At 40.0% G+C, this 16,242-nt stretch overlaps 1 protein-coding gene across 4 annotated transcripts in view; it reads left to right on the top strand.

Annotated features, from left to right (window-relative positions):
• ATG4C (autophagy related 4C cysteine peptidase) overlaps positions 1-16,242 on the top strand; it is a 66,951-nt gene that overhangs the window by 35,226 nt on the left and 15,483 nt on the right. For all 4 annotated transcript variants that reach the window (XM_074265758.1, XM_074265757.1, XM_074265756.1 and 1 more), the window contains exons 8-11: positions 1,586-1,722; positions 6,515-6,593; positions 7,260-7,336; positions 15,649-15,768. In XM_074265758.1, coding sequence (XP_074121859.1) covers positions 1,586-1,722; positions 6,515-6,593; positions 7,260-7,336; positions 15,649-15,768 — 413 coding nt within the window. The remainder of the gene's footprint in view (positions 1-1,585; positions 1,723-6,514; positions 6,594-7,259; positions 7,337-15,648; positions 15,769-16,242) is intronic.

Genomic DNA, 16,242 nt, shown 5'->3' with positions numbered 1-16,242 from the left:
CCGCCTCTACACCGTATCCCAGGCTGTTCTGGCCAGGCTGCCAAAGGACTTCTTTCTAATTTTACTTAGAGTTATTTTAGTGTTTCCCCCTCGCATTAGGCTGTAATAGTCATAGACTGGGTCATTTTTCATTTTTGCAATGCCATTTTCTGACATAATCCATTAATAGAGAGAGCGGGTGAGATAGTACTCAGGGCACTGGATCTGGTGTTAGGAAGACCTGGGTTCAGATTCTTAGATTCTTACTAACAGTCATACTGATACTAAGCAAGTCATCCAACCTCTGTCTGATTTCCTCATCTCTATAACAGTATCTTCGAAGGTTGTTGAGTGATTAAGTAAGATATTTTTGGAAAGCCTATCGCATAGGGCCTAGTGTATAGCACGTGTTTGATAAATACTTGTTTCTTCCCTCCTTAATCAATGTTTATTGAATTTGAATTTTTGAAAGTTCTTTTTCTTTATCTGAAGTGGATTTTAAAGATTTTGCTCTCAAGGCCTATGAATCTTAGAGGAACAATGCTTATTGTTTATGTTGAGGCAATTGAGAATGTCAGTGAAGTTGGAGGAGAACCATCGGCCTTTTATATACCACTTTTTGTTGGGTAATATAACTTTTAATTTGGTTAATTTGGTTAGTTTCATTAGTTAAAATGCTTGTTTGTATAGATAATAGAACCCTTTTAGATTGGAATGAATTAAGAGAATGGAGCAGTAAAAGTTAGGAGGCTGTCAGAAAACCAGAATAAATAAATGTGAATTTAATGTGTCAAGGAACTCCTATAGTATCATAGATTTAGAACTGGAAGGGACTTTGGGGGTCATCCAGTCTGGCTCCTTCACTGAACAGATGAGGAAGCTAAGACCTGGACTGAGCTCTGAGAAGGATTTAGCCCGAGCTTAATTTCAGTCCAACTGCCTTCCCATCATGCTTTGTGTGATACATCTACTCTAGGGGGCACATCTGAGAAAATGGGGGGGTGGAAGCCAAAGACAGGAAGTCCTCAGCCTGGACAAGGGCACAGGATGGAAAGTCTGTGGGGCAGGTTTCTGTAGTCCACAGATGAGGGCCGCCATCCTGCTGAGAGTTATGGGGCCGGGCAAGTATTTGATCATCGACAATTAGGCCTTGGAAGAGCCTGAGTGTTTAGTTGAGGAAAACTGATGTTGCTTAAGAAGGAGTCTTTGGGGGACACTTGGGAATTTTGCTTAAAAGGATATTGGGATATTGCTATTGCTGTCTTGGAGATCAGAGAGAGGCATTTAACTGGGCAGTGAAAAGTCCAGAGAAAAATATCTTGGAACTGAAAATTGCCCATTGTTTTGCAGTACTTTATTATTTTGAGAGTGTTGTCTTTCTTGAGCTTTTAGTGAGCTACTGAATTAGACACATTCAGGTTTTAGTTGGGATTTTACACAGCCTGCATTTAAATTCTTTGGCTTTTTTGCTGTTTCTGTTAATCCGTAGCATTGTTTTAATAAATGTTATAATACCATCACTCTCCCAATCCTCCCCCTCAAAAGAAAAATGATCTTGGAGTCATTTGTGTGGAAAACTAATGTATACTAATTGTGTTTTTTCTAGTTTACAAGGCTGATGTCATTGACAAACAGTGCTCTTCTATGGGCCCTGAGAATACAGAAGACAAAGCTGTTATTATATTAGTTCCTGTTCGACTCGGAGGGGAGAGAACCAACATGGACTACTTAGAATTTGTAAAGGTATGACATTAGAGTTCCTTCCTTTTTAAAAATGGCCACGCTGACAAAAAAAAGAGAAAATATTAGGGTTGGCAGCCTTCTTTCTAATAAATGTGTAGTGATCATTTTGTAGCTCTAAGTTGCAAAATTTGACTTTTGAGATTTTAAATTTGGGCATTATGAGATCAGACGTAATTGAAGAGCACACGGTGTTCTGTGGTAAAGTGGAAATATGTGTTTTCTTCAGAGCTACCTGAGGAGAAGCGGTAATTACAAACAGATTCTAGTTACAGTTCAGATCACCTGCCTTTATGACTTTTTAAGATGTAGATAAATGCCTTTGTGTATATAATTTGAATATAAATGAAACTACTTGAAAATGATCAAATATAGAAACACAGACTTTTTTTTAAATTGACATCAGATTTTTTTTCTTCCCATTGATTTGTTTTCTGGTGCTACTGTGAGGTCAATAAGAGAAGATTAGAATGACTTTTTATAGTGGTAGAAGTGATGAGCGGAACTAGCAGCTGAAGCTAATCGCCAGGGAGAAATGCTTAGCGAGAGAGGAAAGAAAAAAAAAATTGAAAAAAGCTACATTTGCCTTTAATTAGTCAGGTTTAATGTTTTGCATTTTTGTTGTAACTTTAATAATCACCATTTAAAGCATTGGTGTCCAGCTCAAATAGAAACGGGTTACCAAAGATACACAGGGATTCCTGTGGGTCAGTCGGCTGCATATTGACTCAGAAAACCACATGTGAACATTGTATATGTTCTGTAGCATCGTTATTTATTGTGTTAAATATCAAGGTGATGTTTTCTTCTGGTTCTGGGGCTGCACCTGCATGTTGGACACGTGTTTGAAAGGCGCTCCAGCTCCTGTGAAAGCTGATGCCCATTGGGATGCAGAAGGGACCCTGGGGTTTGGGCCCCCTGGCTTTGTGTTTGTTGTCTGAGGCTGAGAACTCCCCCCACCCCCCCGGCCAGCTGGGTGATGGACTTGGCTGTGGAGAGGCCGTGCTCTGGGTCATGAGGAGGTCCCCATCTGGAGGGTGGCAACCTTTTCAAGGTCCATGTTTAATTCTGTCTCCCTCCACCAAGAGACTTGGTCCATTTCTCTTTTCCTACCAGTAGAACATGACTGTTGTATTCTTGATTGTCCAGTGGGTTTTAAAGAAGCACTCACTGTAGTGTCCTACAGTTTTACTCTCTCTACTCCAATAAGGGGTTTGTGTACACTGTAGGATTTCTCCCTCCTCTCACTGCTGAGTCTCCCCATGTTCTGTGCAGTTTTCTTTTTCTAAAACTTCATATCTTAGTTTTGATTATATTAAGTTAAAAAGTTTTTGTACAAATAGAACAATCAGCCAAGATTAGAAGGGAAGCAGAAAAGTGGGAGGAAATTTTTTTACATCTAAGGATTCTGATAAAGGCCTCATTTCTAAAATATATAGCGAATTGATGTTCTGCAATTGATAAATGGTTGAAAGATATGAACAGACAGTTTTCAGATGAAGAAATTAAAGCCATTTCTAGTTGTATGAAAAAATGCTCTAAGTCACTATTGATTAGAGAAATGCAAATTAAGAAACTCTGAGATCCCTTCACACCTCTCAGATTGGCCAACGTGACAGGAAAAGATAACGATGAATGTTGGAGGGGATGTGGGGAAACTAGGACACTGATGCATTGTTGATGGAGTTGTGAACTGATCCAGCCATTCTGGAGAGAGATTTGGAACTATGCTCAAAAAGTTATCAAGCTGCATACTCTTTGACCCAGCAGTGCTACTACTGGGCTTGTATCCCAAAGAGGTCTTAAAGAAGGGAAAGGGACCCACACGTGCAAAAATGTTTGTGGCAGCCCTCTTTGTAGTGGCCAGAAACTGGAAACTGAGCGGATGCCCATCAGTTGGGGAATGGCTGAATAAGTTATGGTATACAGATGTTATGGAATATTATTGTTCTGTAAGAAACGACCAGTAGAATGATTTCAGAGAGACCTGGAGAGACTTACAGGAACTGATGATGAAGGAAGTGAGCAGAACTAGGAAATCATTGTACACGGCAATAAGATATACAATGACCAGTTCTGATGGATTCGGCTCTTTTCAACATTGAGGTGATTCAAGGCAATCTACATTTGTGATGGAGAAGGCCATCTGCACCCAGAAACAGACTGTGAGATATGAGTGTGGATCACAACATAGTTTTTTCATCTCTGTTGTTTTTGCTTGCTTGTTTTGTTTTTTTTTTTTTCCTCATTTTTTCCCTTTTTGATCTGATTTTTCTTGTGCAGCATGAAAATTGTGGAAATATGTACAGAATAACTGTACATGCCTAACCTGTATTGGATTCATGCTGTCTAAGGGAGGAAGAAAATTTGGGAATACAAGGTTTTGCAAGGGTGAATGTTGAAGACTGTCTGCAAAAATTTTGAAAATCAAAAGCTATTATTAAAAATAAATAAATAAATAAAGCTTCAGATCTTTCTCAGGGTTGGAAAGATAACAAGAGTGAAAATGCTATGTTGTGATCCACACTCAGTTGCCACAGTCCATCACAAGACCATTGGAAGTGGCCTGAATCATCTCATTGAAAAGAGCCGAATCCATCAGAATTGATCATGACCTAGTCTTGCTGTTGTGTATCTCCTGGTTCTGTTCACCTCCCTCAGCATCAGCTCATGTAGGTCCCTAAATTATGTGGTAACTGGAAGATCTTAGGTAGAATTCTACCATAAGTAGAAGGGGCATATTGCATAATTTTTTGAGTTTCTGTGATTTAAAAAAATTACTAGAAACTTAATAATTATTAAAATCAAATAATCACATAAGCAAAATATTACATAAATCCCTTAACCTTGCACCAAAAAGATCAAATGAATTGAAAACAAACATCCTCAAAGCTTAATATAATCTAAATCCCTTTCTAATTCCATCAGAAGTTCCCTTACCTTTGACTTATTTTCTTTTTAAAAAAACATAGTTGTTACGAACATGCTTATGGGTTCTCTTATGCTAATTTCACTTTGCATCATTTCATACATATCTTCCCATATTTCTTTATAGTATTTATACATTTTTAATAATAACATCACATTTTTATTACATTAACATTTTATTTATTCATTTTCTAATCATTGTAAATTTATATAAAGATATATACACACATAGAAATAACTGCATTATGCTTATTATTTGTTTGTTTTCTTGTTATAAAGAAATACCTATGGATTTTTTTTATACTAATAAGGACTTTTCTTATTTTTATAATTTTAGAATTGTGTCCTTAAGACTATAAATTTCAGAGTTAAAAGATATGATCTGTTTTGTCACTTGTGTTGCGTATTGTTCAAGTGCCTCCTGAAATATTTTCCACTAATTTTCAGTCCTACTAGAAATGTAATTATCATGCGTTTTTCCCCCTATAGTTTTAGCAACATTGAATTTTACAATTGTTTGCCATTTTTGTCCTTCTTATTTATGGGACCTAAGCTGGTATATTAGGGGTCTTGATTTGTATTCTGATTATTAGGAGATTTGAGGACCCTCTGTTCTTGTGCACAACAATTTTTTTCTTCATAAACAGCCTATTCATATACTTTGACCATTACTCTGTTGAGGATTGTGTATTATTATTCTTGGAAATCTATATCAAACAATAAGCAACTATTAAATGCCAACTTTGTCCTAGTGTATTCAGACACCAAGTATGATGGAAGTTCCTCATAGATTTGGTATTTTCTGTTATCTTTACTGCAGCTATTTCCCCCAATCTCTTTCCTTTCTTTCATTTCATGCCTTGTGTTATGCACTTCTTTTTTACATAACGAAACCCATTGATTTTGTCTCTAAAACTTCCACTTGATTAATAATTTTTTTCTTTCATAATTGAGGCAAGTACATTATTTAATGAAAAAATGAAACAAAAATTTAAATCATTTATCTACTTAACATTTTTTGTCTCATAGGATGAAAAATAGATCCAAAATATTATTTCTGTTCATACGACTTTCTAGTTTTCCCCACTCAGTTTTGATTAGTGATTTTCAAACATGTTTTTCTAAAATGAATTAATTAACAAATTAATTTTAAATAAGATTTTAAAAAAAAATAAGATGCCAGTATTGTATACATATAGATAAATAGATATAGATGTCTCTATCTATCTATCTATCTATCTATCTATCTATCTATCTATCTATCTATACATATTAGAAAAATAGAGAAATCACTCAATGGAACAGAATTTAGGATCCAAAGAGTTTTTATAATCATTGCTTTATTTTGAAGCTACTTAATCTAATCACCCATTCTAAGAACTTACCTGTTGTTATTTTGATTGGTGGTGTGTGAAATCTAAAAATTCACTTGGGATGTGTTGAGATTTTTTCTCTGTTTATTTGACGGCAGGGTGAGGCTGGGAATGTGTGACTCAGTTGGAGAAGCTGTGTGACTTGGGGGGAAATAAGGGGCCTTCTCTGGACCTCAGTTTCACCATCTGTGAAATAAAAAGCTTGGGCTTAATGGCCACTGATGGCCCTTCCAGGCCCTGGATTTTAAGATCAGTAGGACAAAATGTCTTTTAGTAGAACCAATAAATGAAATGACAGTCCTAATTATTACAGTAAAGGCATTCATGTATTTTCCAGTCTTGATTATTACTTCAAATGATTCGGTGTAAATAATATGTGTGTAGTGGACAAAATGTGGATTAAAATCTCAATAGAAATATCTTTGTTGCTTTAAAAATTAACTTTCCTATTTTGTGTTGGCTTTTATTAAATATGAATTAATTTTTGTTGGCAGGGAATTTTAAGCCTTGAATATTGCGTGGGCATCATTGGTGGAAAACCCAAGCAGTCATATTACTTTGCTGGATTTCAAGGTTAGTGATTTCGTAAGATTATGTTTCACAGTTTTCTTTAAAAACCCAGGAAGTTAATATGGGATCACTTGGAAACAAGATGATTAAGATAGCCAAACGAGGGCCTTATTAATTCATCAGCTCCACTAAAGTCCACTCATTTGTCATTTGCCCTACAGAGTAATTGGATTCCGTAAAATGTATGTTTAATTTCAGTTGTTGCATAAACAAGGCAGAATTGATGGCTTCACAAAACTTTGGAAGCCGTTGCTGTTCCAGTCTGGTGGTTGTTACTCACAGATTTACTTTTTTAGCAGTTTTTAGTGGTGCTAGTTGACGTTACAATGACAAGCAATATGAGTTTCCTGTCAGGATTACATAGTACAATACATTTTTCATATGCAAACTCTAGAATATAATTGTGTGTTTGTAAAAGTAATTTTATCACCAAAAATTAAATGACAGTCTCATCACTTTATAAAAATTCTGCTTATACAAGCATATTTGATTATGCAAAAGTTAATCTGTCCTGTGAAAACCTCTGTTTCACTCAATGAGTATCAGTCTGGCAAGCTGTTATTCGTAGGAGGTTTAAAAAAAAAAAACTGTTCTACATAGAAATTGGATTGTAAGCACTGTAATAATAAGGTGTTTTTTGAATTACTTGTCTTCTGTTTGTCCTTGTAGATGACAGTTTGATATACATGGACCCTCATTACTGCCAGTCTTTTGTAGATGTCAGCATAAAGGATTTCCCTCTTGAGGTACTACGGATTAAGAGTTGGTCCTGTTTTCTTTCCATATGAATCAAATGCTAATTATTTAGAGATGCTCTAGCTAGCGGTACTTTTATGGCATTCGGGTTACCTATGTTCATCACTGCTTTACTCCTTGGAAAGCCATAATAAACAAAAATGGCCAAAGGTTAAATACTTGATGCGGAATTTTAATTTATGATATACTTAAGACTTCATTTATCTTTGTCTCTTTCTTGTGGATACCGGAACCTCCCTGCTCCCCCACCTCTCCCCAATCCCCTAATATAAATGATCAAGACTCCAAGTAATTTTCTTGAAAAGACAGCTGGGTTGTACCAAAGACCTTACGGTGTTAGGCAGATTTAAAGGGGAAAGAAAAGGAAAAACATAAAGAGAGCAAGTGGGGGAAGGTCTGGGGGGTAGATCGAGGGAGGTAACAGGGATTTGGTTTAATTAGTTTTAAGTATAATATGATAATTATAATTTGATTTCTTTTTAAAAGGAATTTTAAGGCTTTAAATTGTTCACTTTGTTGTTTACTGTAGTCTTAGGGTTCTTTACCTTTTCTGTGTCTTGGACCCCTTTGGCAGGCAGTCTGGGGATGCCTCTGTGGACCTTTTCTTAGAGTAATATTTTTAAATGCATAAAATAAAATTCATATAGGAAACCAGTTCTATTGAATCATTATCCAAATGCTTAAAAATCAAGTTTGTGCAATCCAAGTTAAGAATCTTTTATAGGTAGTATTTTTTATATCTCTGTCATTCTATCTAGCATCAGAAAATAGAAATTTTGGAAGGTACGTAAATGAGGCACATGCTGATTGTTCTCTTCAGAGTTGGTCCTATTAGCAGGGTTTGAAAAAAATTTTAAATTAATTTTGTTGATTTTTAAAAAATATATCACTAAAATGTTTCCAAATATCCTTTCCCTTCTATCTTTCCAGAGAGGTAGCCCACATAACAAGCAATTTTTTTGTGTAGTACATTCAAAAATTCTGAAACTTTGCAGTGTTCCTCAACCAGGGCCTCCCCTTCTGTATGGCGTCTTCCTAGGTTGCTTTGGGAGCCAGGATTGTTCTTGAGAGGTTTGCCATATTCTCTTCAGACGGTTTCCTAGTTGTTCTTTCCATTCACATTGTTGAAGTCATTGTCTAGATTGGTTTCTTGGCTCTAGTAGATTTTTAAAATATTCTTTTTAACCATGTTTTCTGAATTTCTGAAATTCTGAATCTCAAGGGCCTGGTGAAATTGGAAAGGGATTATTTAATATTTTTTTATATTTCAATACTTCTGATAACCTGGCCAATAATGTTGACTGCTAATGTTTCTGCTTAACTGTGTTGGGCTTTCCATGGGTCATTTTTTTTTCCTCTTTCAAAAATAAGTTTTATTTGTTTAAACCTTGTATTTTCTCTTCAAAACCCCCATCCTTCTCAGAACCATCTTTTATGATAAAGAAGTGAAACAAATACCTATCTCAATCATATTTGAGTGTGCCTATTTTAACATCTGTAGTCCACTTTCCCTGCAGAGAGAGGGAAGTAACATTCATTATCATTTCTCCAGAGGCCAGATTAGTCATCATGTTGTCCAGACTTCTGATGTCTTTTAATATTACTATTTTTTTCTTAAATTTTTTTCTTTTTCTTTTTTTTATTAATTTTATAATTATGATTGTTTTTGACAGTACATATGCATGGGTAAATTTTTTTTACAACATTATCCCTTGTGTTCAATTTTCTAAATTTTCCCCTCCCTCCCTCTTAATTTTTTTTTCAATCAAGAAAAATTTACTTTTCACATTTTCTATTTTCCATCTTCTCCCAGTTGGAAAATGAAAGGAAAAAAAAAATTACCTTTTCTATAAACATGTCTTATCAGGTAAAACGAATTCCTACATTGGCCATGTCCAAAGATATGTCTTAGTTTACACCTAAATGCATTAGTTCTCTAGTAGAAAGTCAGTCGTTAGTTTTGTCCTAAGCTCTCTGGAGTCATGTTTGGTCATTCCATTGATCAGAATTCCAAAGTTTTAAAAAAGTTTTGCGTCTTTACAATAGTTTTTACTTTACAAAGTTTTCCTTAAAATCGTTCCCTCCTTTAATCTGCTTGCCTGCTTATAATCCCTTTTGCTCTCTATTTCCATCTTGAGTAAAATGTACTTTTGTACCAAAGTCTGTATGAATGTTTGTGTATTTTTCCCTCCTTTGACTAATTCAGATGAGTTAGGTTCAAGTATCAACCAATCTCTAAACCATTTCCTTCTTGACTGTGTACAATTCTTATTGTTACTCCAATTATGTGATTATTTTCTCTGTCCTTCCTCTCCTTTCTACTCTGCCTTCCCACCAGTTCATTTCTTTTCTTTTCCCCTTCCATTCTTCATTTGTGATCTTGACAACATATTCTTTCTGTCCTCTGTCAAATGAATCTTCTATGTCCCTGATAATAATAAAAGTTTAGAGGTGACACAGGTAGCGTCTCATAAACATTTATCTTTTTTTAGTCCTTTATGATAATCACTTTTTCACTTTTTTCTCTTTCACGATTCCTGTGTTTGCAACCTTCAGAGTTTCCACGCAGCTCTGATCTTTTCATCAGAAATACTTAGAATCTTCTTCTGTTTCATTACAATTCCATTTTCTGGCTTCTTACAGTGTTTTTTCTTTAATGTGGAAGCTCTGGATTTTAGTTATAACATTCCTGGGAGTTTTCATTTTGGAGTTTCTTTCAGTGAATGACTGGTGGATTTTTTCTGTTTTTATTTTGCCCTTTGGTCCAAGAGATATGTTTGGGCATTTAGGATATCTTGAAATATTTTTGGCTCTTATTTTCTTGGTCATGTTGTTCAGATAGTCAATGATTCTTAAATTTTGCTCCTTGATTTCTTTTATACATCAGTATTTTTGTTGGGAGGAGATAACTTATATTTTTATATGTGCACATATATTTATGCATATACATATAATACATATATTTATATATACATACACATATCATTCCCCAATAATGTGTGTGTGTGTATTTCTGTCTTTTGACTTTGTTTTAATATTGCTTATCTCATAGAATCTGTAACGTCTGTTTGCTATGTTCTAATTGTCAGGGAGTTTGTTGTTTGGGTAAAGTTCTATATTTCTTGTAACAAACTAACAATTTACTTCTTAACTTTTCTTTTTAATCATTTTTTGTTTCTTTTCTGTTTTTACCTTGGCTTTCCTCATTTCATTTCTAAAAAATATTTTTAACTCTTAGAAAACTCGGAATTCAAGGGGAGTTTGTGTCCCCGCTGGTTTTGTCTGAGGTTTTGCTTGTTCTGGAGCCATTCTCTTCTACTGGGTTGGTGTTAAGCATCCTCGTCACCATTGGATTTTTATGGCGGGTTCTTTCCTTATTTGCTCGTTCTTGCAGCTTCTCTCCTGACTTCATATTCTTTTGATTAGGGCTGAGCGGTGCTTGTCTGAAGAAATGTCTGGGCTGGTCCTGGTGTTGCTTTCCTGGAATATTAAATCAGGGACCTGGATGTTGTCTTGGAGCTCCGATCTGGCCCTTTGGTTCTGAACTCTGCAAGCTCTGGAGACTGGTCTCAGTTGGAGCTATGCGCTTGGGGGCTTATCCCCATGGATCTTCTGGTGGACTGCCAGGCTGGGCATGAATGCTGGGGGTCCGACCTGCTAGTCCTCCCTAGGAATGCTTGCCCTGGCTGTTGTAGGCCAGATAGGAGATGACACTGCCTTGGGGTGGAGGGCAGAGGGACATTGCAGGGGTGAATCCAACATGGCCTGCATGAGAGACAGTCAGGTATTTAGGGTGACTTGTGGATGAAGAGCCTGAGAAGATGGCGTCACCCTCTGTGATAATAGGGATGGTGGGATGGGGGAAAGGCTTAGAGAAAAAGCTCACGGTTTCTGCTTTGGATTAAGATGTCTACTGCTCATCTAGTTTGAGATGTCTGAAGACCAGCTGGAGATGCAAGATGGGGGGTCAGCAGAGAGATTGGTGCACAGAGATAGCCATTCAGTCCGTGGGCGCAGGCGGGACCATCAAGTGGAACTGGTGACACTTATTCCTCTCAGTGGATAGAAAGACAAATCAGGATTATTATCGTTTGGCCCAGCTCGAGGGCAGAAGGTTGGCAGGTAGGAGAGCTGCTGTTTGGAGCTGGTGCCTTGATTTCCTCAAAATACTGTTCACTGCAACCAAATGCTCACTTTTGGACCTCTTTTGCTCTGATCGGATTATAAGGTTTGCAAGATGGTATCTCACCAGAGCCTGGGGAAGAATCTAAGCAGAAGTGTGGCTTCCCCTTTCCCACCCCCAGCACGGTAAGGGGTAGAGGCTGTGTCCTAAAATTGAAGAATTTTTAAATCCTGTTTTTTTAACTGAGATTCTAAATGTGTCTGAACCAAATTAGAGGCAATATTAGAAGGACAGCTTAAAGTTTCACCAAGCTTTGTCAGCACCGACTGTGGACAGAAGAGCAGGGGAGGCCCAGTGGGTTTGTCTTGGGGACGTTCCACACTGACTCCTGAGAAAACATGCTCGACAGCCCTGCTCTCCCTCCTGGGCAGGCGTAGAGTTTCTAACTGGTGTCTGATGTCATCAGGGTTTTGGTCACCCAAGCCAAACACCCCTGGTCCATCCTGAAGGAGGCCCAGGGCCCGGGGCCATCCGCGTTTCAGGTGCGAGGGCCTAGGTTCCATCTTGCAGTGGGCCCTCCGCCCCATGTGGATGGAGCATCTGGTTACCAGAGTCATCAAGAGTGGCCTTCAAGGCGAGAGGAAGCCCTGAAAGGGCTGAGAAGGGGCCCAGGTATGGTGAAAAAGCCCCAGGTATGGTGCTGCCAGGGAGGAGACAGGGCTGGCCAGGGCCAGGGAAGTCAGGGCAGTTGGGGCCGGGGAAGTCGGAGTCTGGACAGCCAGGGCCTGTGCAATCAGGGCAGTGAGGGCCTGGGTAGTTGGGCCCCAGGTCGTCGGGGCCAGGGCCGTCGGGGCCTGGCAGGAGTGACATGGACATGGACAAGCCAGCGGCTCCAGGGTTGGGGAGAGCATATCCCCTGGGTGGCCAGCTGAGCCTCTCCTGGTTCTGAGAGGTGACCCACAGATGGGATGCCTTGTCCCTCTTCTCAGCCCTGGGCTGGCTGGTAAATCCTCCAGGCCTTGGTGCCGGAGTGGGAAGCAGATGCCAGCAGGGACAGAGGGCCCAGAGCCGCTGGCTCTGGTTGGCAGTCAAATCCAGGGTGACTTTTAATTTTAAATTAAAAAAAAAAAAAAAGCAATATAGGAAGAGTTACCTTCTGGACATTAGTCCTCTTAAAGTGTGAGATGGAAGCTTTTAAAAATTGGAACTTCTTGGAAGCTGACCGCCAGTGATATAATCTATCTTGATTAGTCTGTGTAAGTTGGCAGCTAGGTACCGTAGGGTTGTGTCTAAACATAGTGCGGCGAGTTTCTTATGGTTGATTGGACAATGCCTGTAATAAACGGAAATCAATCTGAATTATAAATCGGTATTTTTTTTTTAGTTCAAAATCGACTTGAATGAACAGTTCTAAGCAAGTCCTAGCATTAAATTAATGATACCACATAATTTTAATTTGAATGTTTATGTAATTATCTTAGTAATCAAAACAACTGTGTAGAAAAATTTAGTGTTGGGCATTCTTTGGGTGATAGTAGGTCAGTCTGTGGAGCAAGCCGTTGAAGCGGACCCAAGGGCGTTCATCCTGGTGCAGACACTTGGTTTTCAGAGATCGTCTGTGGTCTGGATTAGAATTCATTGTGTAAGTGAATACAAATGATGCTGACCTAGAATACTCTCTCCTCAGTGGAATTTGATCCAACTGTTGCATCGTAAGCACCGAGTGTGTGTAAGGGAGTGTGTACAGCTACAAAGGCCCAGGCGAATCCCCGCTCCTCAGGACCAGTCACTGATGGGGATGCTGGTGAGCAGGTAGATGAGTCTGAGCAGGAACAGAACTTTGAGGGAGATGGAAGATTTTAAGAGGGGACAACAAGGAAGGGCATTCTAGGGGTGGGGAGCAACCTCTTAGGTGTCCTCTGGAGTAGGGAAGATGGAGAAGAATGGGGTCTGAAATGGGGCAAACAGTGGGCTTTTTTGCCCTCTCTTTCCTTTTTGTCCTCCCTCTCTCCCTCCTTCCTTCCTTCCTTCCTTCCTTCCTTCCTTCCTTCCTTCCTTCCTTCCTTCCTTCCTTCCTTCCTTCCTTCCTTCCTTCCTTCCTTCCTTCCTTCCTTCCTTCCTTCCTTCCTTCCTGCCCTTCCCTTCCCTTCCCTTCCCTTCCCTTCCCTTCCCTCCCTCCCTCCCTTTCTTTCCTGCCTCCTTCCCTCCTTTCCTTCCTTCCCTTTTCTTCCTCCCTGCCTCCCTCCCTCTTTTTTCCTTCCTTTTTTCTTTTCTCCCTTCTGTTCTTCTCTCCTTCTCTCTGCCCCTTCTTTCTTATTTCCTCTTGGGCCATGGCAGCTCTCCAGGAAGAACTCCCTTGCTCAGATGGGCCAAGCACCAGGTGTTGCCCTGCTGGTTTTAGAGAAGCTGCTTTGGGGATCTTTCTTGTCTTCCCGGGACCTGATCTCTTGGCACTTCCCCTCAAAGTCTGCCCTGAATCTCTCAGCTGAAGACTCTCTTCCTGTCATGTCACATGGAAGTTGAACTTTCCTTCTCTGAAGCCCATCTGCTACCCGAGTCTCACCTCTCTGCCTGGTTTGGGTATCTTTGGCATGAAGACCTTCTGGAGGAGGAAACTCCCTCCACTGTGCAGGGTAGCACCTTCTGGGCAGCTCAGACCCTCAGGCTGAACCAAGGTCACCCTTATAGAGGTGAGCCAGTAGAGCCCAGTAGAGCCAAGAAGTTGGGGACTTGCTTAGGCCACAAAGTGAACTTGAGCCCATGGCTGCCCACGGCCCCTCTCTGACAGACCACTCATGTCCTGGCGTGTTTAGGGAGCGTGATCCGTGCACTAAGATCCACTGTCTGGAATGATTTCAGATAATTGGAGCAGAAGGTGAGGGCTGGCCTGGGGGGGTGAATAGTTAGAGCTGGAGTCCAGAGGAAAACCGAGTCTATCTGAAGCTGGCGGCCATTCTCAGAGCTTGCAGAGGCCGCGCCTCTCCCCTGTAAAATAGAGCTCGGATCTGGCCCTTCTCCTCGGGGCTGTTTGAGGACCTGCTCTGGAACCACCGAGGCAGGTGGAGGCCATGCTTTCTGGTGCCTGGAGGGGCCATGGATGGAACTGGAGACTGTGTCGCACCTAACGGGGGCCCAGGATGGTCTCCTGCAAACCAACATGGCTGGAGTGTGGACACTGGTCACCCCGGGCCTGGGCAGCAGAAGGAAGGGCCTCCACAGTGTGAAGAAGAGGTCTTTCTCTTTCGGCTCCTTCTCTGTCCCCAGCCTCCGTTGGAGGAAGCTGCCATTCCTCAGAGGAGCCCAGAGGAAGAGGCCGGGCTTGCTTGTGTAAGAACTGTCGGGATAGGGAGGCTCACTGGTTTTCTTGGGACCAGTCGCATCATGTAGACTCGTCATTGATACAGAACTAGTCGCCTTGAGAGGTTTTGTTTTATGTCTGCCTCTGTTTTATTGAAGGACTTAAAACCTTCCCAGCTTTGTATCATGGAAGGAAACGTCTCAGATTTTTCCCCATGTAATCTGACTTGGTTGTAAATCTCGTGATTTAAATACAGAGCGTCCCCAAAGTCTTAGTGCAGTGTTAAACTATTGATGCTGAAAAGTGTCCTAAGACTTTGGGGATACCCTGGCTTAGACTAGTCATGTGCGTTTGTGGTTTGTAGTTCGGCCTAGCTGTATCCCTGCAGATGTAACCTGGAGAAAGCAGTATTTCCTCAGGGCCTATTTGATGGGAAACGGAGGAGGAGGAATCTGGGAGGAAAAGGAGGAAGAGGGAAGAGGAGGAAGGCTTTTTAGACAACACGGAGCGCTTGTGTAAAATATGCTGAGGGACGGAGCGCTTGTGTAAAATATGCTGAGGGACAGCATATGGAAATTTGGGACTGCAAACTTTTGGGGGGGGGGCGTACATTTCCCTTAATCTGCAAGATGACACTGATAATGAATAATTAATAAAGCAGATTCGCGTGGAATTGAATCTAGGGAACGTTAGCGATGTAATTGTGTGCTTTGCCGAGGGCAGGTTCAGAAAGGTTTTGTTTATTTGAATTTAAGTCTGAGAAACAGGAAGCATGGCTGTGCTAGCCATCCTAAATGATGGCTCCCGTTATGTAAAGCCCATAAACAGAAAATATGTCGCTTCCATCTCCTAAAGGAGTTTTTTTTCCCCTTCCATTGCAGTCATTTCATTGTCCTTCTCCAAAAAAGATGTCGTTCAGAAAAATGGACCCTAGTTGTACCGTAGGATTCTACTGTAGAAACATCCAAGACTTTGAGCGCGCTTCGGAAGAAATCACCAAGGTAACGGCCAACATTTGTTTGGGACCTGACCATGCTTTAAATGCTGCAGCAACAGAATGAGTGACCCTGGGGGGATCTGGGTGGGGGGGCTGAGGGATCACCCCTTAAAAGCTGACAGTGAAATTTTTATGCTATTAAACTACTTTCCCTCTTCTATATATACGTATACATGCACACATGTTAATAATATTGATCAAGTTGGTGATGAGTCGCAAAAACAAATAGAGAAATATGGACCAAAAAAAGGTTTTCTTTTCAGGGGGGAGACCAAGAGCCGCCTAGAATGACCGTGGAACTAGTGGGCCACTAGGTGGCACTGTTGAAATAAAAATCTTTCTGTCAACTCTGCTGCCCTTGTGCAAGCAATTAGATTATATTCTATTTGAAGAGGATTTTAAAAGGGCAATCCCTTAGGGGTAGAGGAAAAAATTAATGAAGGATTTGATCAAACCAAATTGTGCATTATTTCTTGTT

Source organism: Sminthopsis crassicaudata, chromosome 4, assembly GCF_048593235.1.
Source record: "Sminthopsis crassicaudata isolate SCR6 chromosome 4, ASM4859323v1, whole genome shotgun sequence".
Lineage (NCBI taxonomy): Eukaryota > Metazoa > Chordata > Mammalia > Dasyuromorphia > Dasyuridae > Sminthopsis > Sminthopsis crassicaudata.
The sequence above is the reverse complement of the archived record's forward strand: the minus strand, read 5'-3'. Positions and strand labels throughout refer to the sequence as shown.